The following is an 8,156-nucleotide window of genomic DNA, read 5'->3' on the forward strand; positions in this document are numbered from 1 at the left end:
TTAATGTAGTAGGATATTGAAATCCAACACTTTTAGCTGTCTTAAGCAGTCCAGTGGGGTGGTGGTGTACTGCAATCATAAAGAACTTGGTTGTCTGTATCTCATAACCGGAGTCATCTTCAGTATTCTAGGAACTATAATGTCTTTGTTTATTCGATTTGAGTTATACAGTTCTGGATCGCGGATCATTTGTACAGAGACGATAGCTACTTATAATGTGATAATAACGATACATGGCCTAGCTATGATCTTTATGTTCTTAATGCCTGCTTTGTACGGAGGATATGGTAACTTCTTTGTACCAATATATATTGGTGGTTCGGAAGTCGTTTTCCCAAGAACTAACGCGATCTCCTATTTTCTAGTACCATTAGGTTCTGTGTTGTTAACTCAAAGTATTTGTTCCGAGTTTGGTAGTGGTCTTGGTTGGACAATGTATCCTCCACTAAGTACTAGCTTGATGGTGTTAAATCCAGAGGCAACTGATTGGATTATCGGAGGTCTTGCAGTACTAGGAATTAGTAGTATTTTAAGTTCTATTAACTTCCTTGGTACTTGCGTCTTCATGGGTTCTAATGCTGGTGCTAAGAACTATATTCTATATATCTGGGCTATCATATTTACTGCCCTTATGTTAGTCTTCACTCTACCTATTCTTACTGGTGGATTAGTTATGATCCTTCTTGATCTACACGTAAACACTGAATTTTATGATTCTATGTATTCTGGTGATAGTGTACTTTATCAACATCTATTCTGGTTCTTCGGACATCCAGAGGTATACATTCTAATTTTACCTGCTTTTGGTGTAGTCTCGCAGACATTATCTATGTATGCTGCTAGATCTGTCTTCGGTGGACAATCTATGATCTTAGCTATGGGTTGTATTTCTATTCTAGGTTCCTTAGTATGGGCACATCATATGATGACAGTCGGTCTAGAGGTAGATACCAGAGCTTATTTCTCTGCTATGACTATTATGATTGCAATTCCTACCGGTACTAAGATTTTCAACTGGTTAGGTACCTATATGGCTAGCCATACAACTACAAGAACTGTAGATCTATGGGCTGCTCTTAGTTTTATCCTATTGTTTACTCTAGGTGGTACTACAGGTGTAGTTATGGGTAACGCTGGTATGGATATTGCCCTACATGATACATACTATATTGTAGCTCATTTCCATTTCGTATTATCTCTTGGTGCAGTACTAGCTACTATATGTGGCTTTATCTTCTATAGCAGAGATATGTTCGGAGATACTGTAAATCTATTCCATGTAAATACCGGTGCTTCTCCATATTTAAGCATCTGGTTTGTAGTCTTCTTAGGTAGTATCTTATTAATTTTCATCCCTATGCATATACTTGGTTTCAACGTTATGCCAAGAAGGATACCAGATTACCCTGATTATCTTTGTTATATTAATACATGGTGTTCAATTGGTTCTATATCCACAATAGTTATCATCTTAACTATGCTCTGCTAATGCACTTAACATGATGGTCATGAAAAGCACAAGAGAACTTGGATCCGGTAAACAAAGACCTTCAAGATCTAAACCAGTAGTCCAACTCGTAGTATATACTCCCCAGAAAAAGGTAGTTTATATCAACCTAGGAATCCCATTTTAGTAAGTGTAACATGGAGTCTAGCTTCAGTTGTTATCTGATTGGTATTGCATGCCTGGTGACTTAGAATATGATTCTTATTAATGGGAGCACAGTTCCCTGGGTATCCAATCCAGTGCTCTGCCTTGGGCATTGAAACTAACCCACAGTTCAACCCTGTATTATAAAATCCAGTAGACTCATGTCCTTGTCGTTTATATAAATCTATTAATGCTTGTCAAGTTCCTTGTATCTAGTTAGCTCACTGCGTACTTAGGATCAGACCAAAAGAGTTCACTAATGGTACTAGAAAATAGGAGATCGCGTTAGTTCTTGGGAAAACGACTTCCGAACCACCAATATATATTGGTACAAAGAAGTTACCATATCCTCCGTACAAAGCAGGCATTAAGAACATAAAGATCATAGCTAGGCCATGTATCGTTATTATCACATTATAAGTAGCTATCGTCTCTGTACAAATGATCCGCGATCCAGAACTGTATAACTCAAATCGAATAAACAAAGACATTATAGTTCCTAGAATACTGAAGATGACTCCGGTTATGAGATACAGACAACCAAGTTCTTTATGATTGCAGTACACCACCACCCACTGGACTGCTTAAGACAGCTAAAAGTGTTGGATTTCAATATCACGGTAATCATGTTTGCTTGGAAGCTGTAGTCATTATAACTATTGATTTAGTATAAGCATAGAACCAATCCGGTAGTAAGATATACGATAGTAGCTAATACCATATAAGATATAAGTCGCTTGTGGAATAGCACTACCAATAATAATCAAGAAGATCATACTGTATACCCAAATAATTACCCATCCACTGACTACATTTCGAGTCATAAAATGTTGTCGTATCAACATTCGAGTATTCAAAGCTCGAATTTCAGATAAAAGAGCTAAGTTAATGAGAGAGGACATAAATACTAACAAACCACCGGTTTTGGATGGGATTACTTTTAAACCGCATAATATGCTAAAAAGTACCATTCAGGTACGATATGAAGCGGAGTTACAAACCGGTTCACTGGTATGGAGTTATCTGGGTGCGATAATTCAATCAAACCAAAAGCCGTTTGTAAGAAAATTAAACCAATTAGATAGGATAGACATTTAGCATCGGTCATTAACATATGAGGATAGAAGGCTACTTTAAGTGCGGAATCAATACCTGCAGGGTTACTAGAACCATTTAAATGTAAATAGAAGATGTGTAATACAATTAGAATGCAACCTACAAAAGGTAATATAAAGTGCAATACAAAGAATCGTTTTAATGTTACATCAGATACATAGTATCCACCGAGTAACCAAGGTACTAAATATGGTATTGGAGAAAGGAGATTAGTAATGACTGTAGCACCCCAGAAACTCATCTGTCCCCATGGTAGTACATAACCGAGGAAAGCAGTGGCTATAGTAAGTAGATATAAAACTAAACCAGACATCCAAGCAGTAGTTAAATAACTATAGCTGGAGTTATACATACCTCGAGACATGTGTATTAAGATACACAAGAAGACGAAAGAAGCAGTTGTTGCATGCAACATCCTAAATTCCCATCCTGCTGCTACCTCTCTAACTAGATGTTGAACACTAGCAAATGCACAAGATGCTTCAGAAGTATATCGGAACGCTAAAGTGATACCTGTAATTATTTGGAGTACAAAGGTAATTGCAACTAAGAAACCAAAGTTATAAGATGAATTTAGATTGAGAGCACACCGATAAAAGACGAGGTGTGCCCGGAATAGACTCATGGAAATTTGGTGTGTTCTCGAAACCATGCTAGCACAATAGAACTTCGTTAAATAACTACATATTAAAATGAGCGCATGTAAACTAGTCTTAAACACACCGCTCGTCACGTAACAAATCTCAATCGTACTGTAGATTTTATATATGTACCGTAACTATAACCATGGTGACATCCAATGTTCACGCTCATGGATTCAGTGTCCAGGACTACCTGGCGCTTAATAACGATTCCGTCTTCCAGCTTCCAAGCAAACATGATTACCGTGATATTGAAATCCAACACTTTTAGCTGTCTTAAGCAGTCCAGTGGGGTGGTGGTGTACTGCAATCATAAAGAACTTGGTTGTCTGTATCTCATAACCGGAGTCATCTTCAGTATTCTAGGAACTATAATGTCTTTGTTTATTCGATTTGAGTTATACAGTTCTGGATCGCGGATCATTTGTACAGAGACGATAGCTACTTATAATGTGATAATAACGATACATGGCCTAGCTATGATCTTTATGTTCTTAATGCCTGCTTTGTACGGAGGATATGGTAACTTCTTTGTACCAATATATATTGGTGGTTCGGAAGTCGTTTTCCCAAGAAACGCGATCTCCTATTTTCTAGTACCATTAGGTTCTGTGTTGTTAACTCAAAGTATTTGTTCCGAGTTTGGTAGTGGTCTTGGTTGGACAATGTATCCTCCACTAAGTACTAGCTTGATGGTGTTAAATCCAGAGGCAACTGATTGGATTATCGGAGGTCTTGCAGTACTAGGAATTAGTAGTATTTTAAGTTCTATTAACTTCCTTGGTACTTGCGTCTTCATGGGTTCTAATGCTGGTGCTAAGAACTATATTCTATATATCTGGGCTATCATATTTACTGCCCTTATGTTAGTCTTCACTCTACCTATTCTTACTGGTGGATTAGTTATGATCCTTCTTGATCTACACGTAAACACTGAATTTTATGATTCTATGTATTCTGGTGATAGTGTACTTTATCAACATCTATTCTGGTTCTTCGGACATCCAGAGGTATACATTCTAATTTTACCTGCTTTTGGTGTAGTCTCGCAGACATTATCTATGTATGCTGCTAGATCTGTCTTCGGTGGACAATCTATGATCTTAGCTATGGGTTGTATTTCTATTCTAGGTTCCTTAGTATGGGCACATCATATGATGACAGTCGGTCTAGAGGTAGATACCAGAGCTTATTTCTCTGCTATGACTATTATGATTGCAATTCCTACCGGTACTAAGATTTTCAACTGGTTAGGTACCTATATGGCTAGCCATACAACTACAAAAACTGTAGATCTATGGGCTGCTCTTAGTTTTATCCTATTGTTTACTCTAGGTGGTACTACAGGTGTAGTTATGGGTAACGCTGGTATGGATATTGCCCTACATGATACATACTATATTGTAGCTCATTTCCATTTCGTATTATCTCTTGGTGCAGTACTAGCTACTATATGTGGCTTTATCTTCTATAGCAGAGATATGTTCGGAGATACTGTAAATCTATTCCATGTAAATACCGGTGCTTCTCCATATTTAAGCATCTGGTTTGTAGTCTTCTTAGGTAGTATCTTATTAATTTTCATCCCTATGCATATACTTGGTTTCAACGTTATGCCAAGAAGGATACCAGATTACCCTGATTATCTTTGTTATATTAATACATGGTGTTCAATTGGTTCTATATCCACAATAGTTATCATCTTAACTATGCTCTGCATTAAGTATAGTGGTATCCAAGCGTATATTTGAAAAACCAACATTTGTATACAAGCTGTACGAATATCATGACATTCACTTTGGTAGTCGCCTTCTTAATGTTAGTCTGTACGGAATACACGGATCGGATTCTTGTTGGCCTGGCACCTGTTTAGTAACTGGATGAACGCTTTTTTGGTATGCATGGATAATACTCGACTCTTCTATAGTTTAACCGCTACTGCTGGGATGTATATTATGTACTTACGGTAGTACTATCAAGCCTCTTCTTCCAAATAGATTTCATGGAAAACCTAAAATTCGATGTTTGATTGACATTTAGCATCGCATTAACATATGAGGATAGAAGGCTACTTTAAGTGCGGAATCAATACCTGCAGGTTACTAGAACCATTTAAATGTAAATAGAAGATGTGTAATACAATTAGAATGCAAATATAAAGTGCAATACAAAGAATCGTTTTAATGTTACATCAGATACATAGTATCCACCGAGTAACCAGGTACTAAATATGGTATTGGAGAAAGGAGATTAGTAATGACTGTAGCACCCCAGAAACTCATCTGTCCCCATGGTAGTACATAACCGAGGAAAGCAGTGGCTATAGTAAGTAGATATAAAACTAAACCAGACATCCAAGCAGTAGTTAAATAACTATAGCTGGAGTTATACATACCTCGAGACATGTGTATTAAGATACACAAGAAGACGAAAGAAGCAGTTGTTGCATGCAACATCCTAAATTCCCATCCTGCTGCTATCTCTAACTAGATGTTGAACACTAGCAAATGCACAAGATGCTTCAGAAGTATATCGGAACGCTAAAGTGATACCTGTAATTATTTGGAGTACAAAGGTAATTGCAACTAAGAAACCAAAGTTATAAGATGAATTTAGATTGAGAGCACACCGATAAAAGACGAGGTGTGCCCGGAATAGACTCATGGAAATTTGGTGTGTTCTCGAAACCATGCTAGGAACTTCGTTAACTACATATTAAAATGAGCGCATGTAAACTAGTTTAAACACACCGCTCGTCACGTAACAAATCTCAAATCGTACTGTAGATTTTATATATGTACCGTAACTATAACCATGGTGACATCCAATGTTCACGCTCATGGATTCAGTGTCCAGGACTACTGGCGCTTATAACGATTCCGTCTTCCAGCTTCCAAGCAAACATGATTACCGTGATATTGAAATCCAACACTTTTAGCTGTCTTAAGCAGTCCAGTGGGGTGGTGGTGTACTGCAATCATAAAGAACTTGGTTGTCTGTATCTCATAACCGGAGTCATCTTCAGTATTCTAGGAACTATAATGTCTTTGTTTATTCGATTTGAGTTATACAGTTCTGGATCGCGGATCATTTGTACAGAGACGATAGCTACTTATAATGTGATAATAACGATACATGGCCTAGCTATGATCTTTATGTTCTTAATGCCTGCTTTGTACGGAGGATATGGTAACTTCTTTGTACCAATATATATTGGTGGTTCGGAAGTCGTTTTCCCAAGAACTAACGCGATCTCCTATTTTCTAGTACCATTAGGTTCTGTGTTGTTAACTCAAAGTATTTGTTCCGAGTTTGGTAGTGGTCTTGGTTGGACAATGTATCCTCCACTAAGTACTAGCTTGATGGTGTTAAATCCAGAGGCAACTGATTGGATTATCGGAGGTCTTGCAGTACTAGGAATTAGTAGTATTTTAAGTTCTATTAACTTCCTTGGTACTTGCGTCTTCATGGGTTCTAATGCTGGTGCTAAGAACTATATTCTATATATCTGGGCTATCATATTTACTGCCCTTATGTTAGTCTTCACTCTACCTATTCTTACTGGTGGATTAGTTATGATCCTTCTTGATCTACACGTAAACACTGAATTTTATGATTCTATGTATTCTGGTGATAGTGTACTTTATCAACATCTATTCTGGTTCTTCGGACATCCAGAGGTATACATTCTAATTTTACCTGCTTTTGGTGTAGTCTCGCAGACATTATCTATGTATGCTGCTAGATCTGTCTTCGGTGGACAATCTATGATCTTAGCTATGGGTTGTATTTCTATTCTAGGTTCCTTAGTATGGGCACATCATATGATGACAGTCGGTCTAGAGGTAGATACCAGAGCTTATTTCTCTGCTATGACTATTATGATTGCAATTCCTACCGGTACTAAGATTTTCAACTGGTTAGGTACCTATATGGCTAGCCATACAACTACAAGAACTGTAGATCTATGGGCTGCTCTTAGTTTTATCCTATTGTTTACTCTAGGTGGTACTACAGGTGTAGTTATGGGTAACGCTGGTATGGATATTGCCCTACATGATACATACTATATTGTAGCTCATTTCCATTTCGTATTATCTCTTGGTGCAGTACTAGCTACTATATGTGGCTTTATCTTCTATAGCAGAGATATGTTCGGAGATACTGTAAATCTATTCCATGTAAATACCGGTGCTTCTCCATATTTAAGCATCTGGTTTGTAGTCTTCTTAGGTAGTATCTTATTAATTTTCATCCCTATGCATATACTTGGTTTCAACGTTATGCCAAGAAGGATACCAGATTACCCTGATTATCTTTGTTATATTAATACATGGTGTTCAATTGGTTCTATATCCACAATAGTTATCATCTTAACTATGCTCTGCTAATGCACTTAACATGATGGTCATGAAAAGCACAAGAGAACTTGGATCCGGTAAACAAAGACCTTCAAGATCTAAACCAGTAGTCCAACTCGTAGTATATACTCCCCAGAAAAAGGTAGTTTATATCAACCTAGGAATCCCATTTTAGTAAGTGTAACATGGAGTCTAGCTTCAGTTGTTATCTGATTGGTATTGCATGCCCTGAGTACGTAAGGAAAAGGAAAGGTTAACCGCTATTTAAACACAACAGTTACCGTAGCTGTAGATGAATGCTAAATCTAGAGTATCTCTCCTAAGACACTGCATACATATGAATGCTCCTTCCGCCATTCGTTGACTGTGTTTACCACGGGGAATTAG

The 8,156-nt window shown here is 37.5% G+C and overlaps 2 protein-coding genes across 2 annotated transcripts; both read left to right on the forward strand.

Moving 5' to 3' along the window:
- Window positions 1-3,644: 3,644 nt before the first annotated feature.
- Window positions 3,645-5,159, forward strand: BESB_041990 (uncharacterized protein; the record flags this gene model as incomplete). The annotated part of the gene is made up of 1 exon (XM_029362707.1): window positions 3,645-5,159. One exon carries the CDS (start codon window positions 3,645-3,647, stop codon window positions 5,157-5,159), a length of 1,515 nt encoding a protein of 504 aa, XP_029214647.1.
- A 1,152-nt stretch (window positions 5,160-6,311) lies between these two features.
- On the forward strand, window positions 6,312-7,799 carry BESB_042000 (uncharacterized protein; the record flags this gene model as incomplete). The annotated part of the gene is made up of 1 exon (XM_029362708.1): window positions 6,312-7,799. The coding sequence occupies one exon, from the start codon at window positions 6,312-6,314 to the stop codon at window positions 7,797-7,799; it is 1,488 nt and encodes a 495-aa protein (XP_029214648.1).
- Between the last annotated feature and the right edge of the window lie 357 nt (window positions 7,800-8,156).

The sequence above is a fragment of the Besnoitia besnoiti genome, assembly GCF_002563875.1.
Source record: "Besnoitia besnoiti strain Bb-Ger1 chromosome Unknown contig00203, whole genome shotgun sequence".
Taxonomy (NCBI): Eukaryota; Apicomplexa; class Conoidasida; order Eucoccidiorida; family Sarcocystidae; genus Besnoitia; species Besnoitia besnoiti.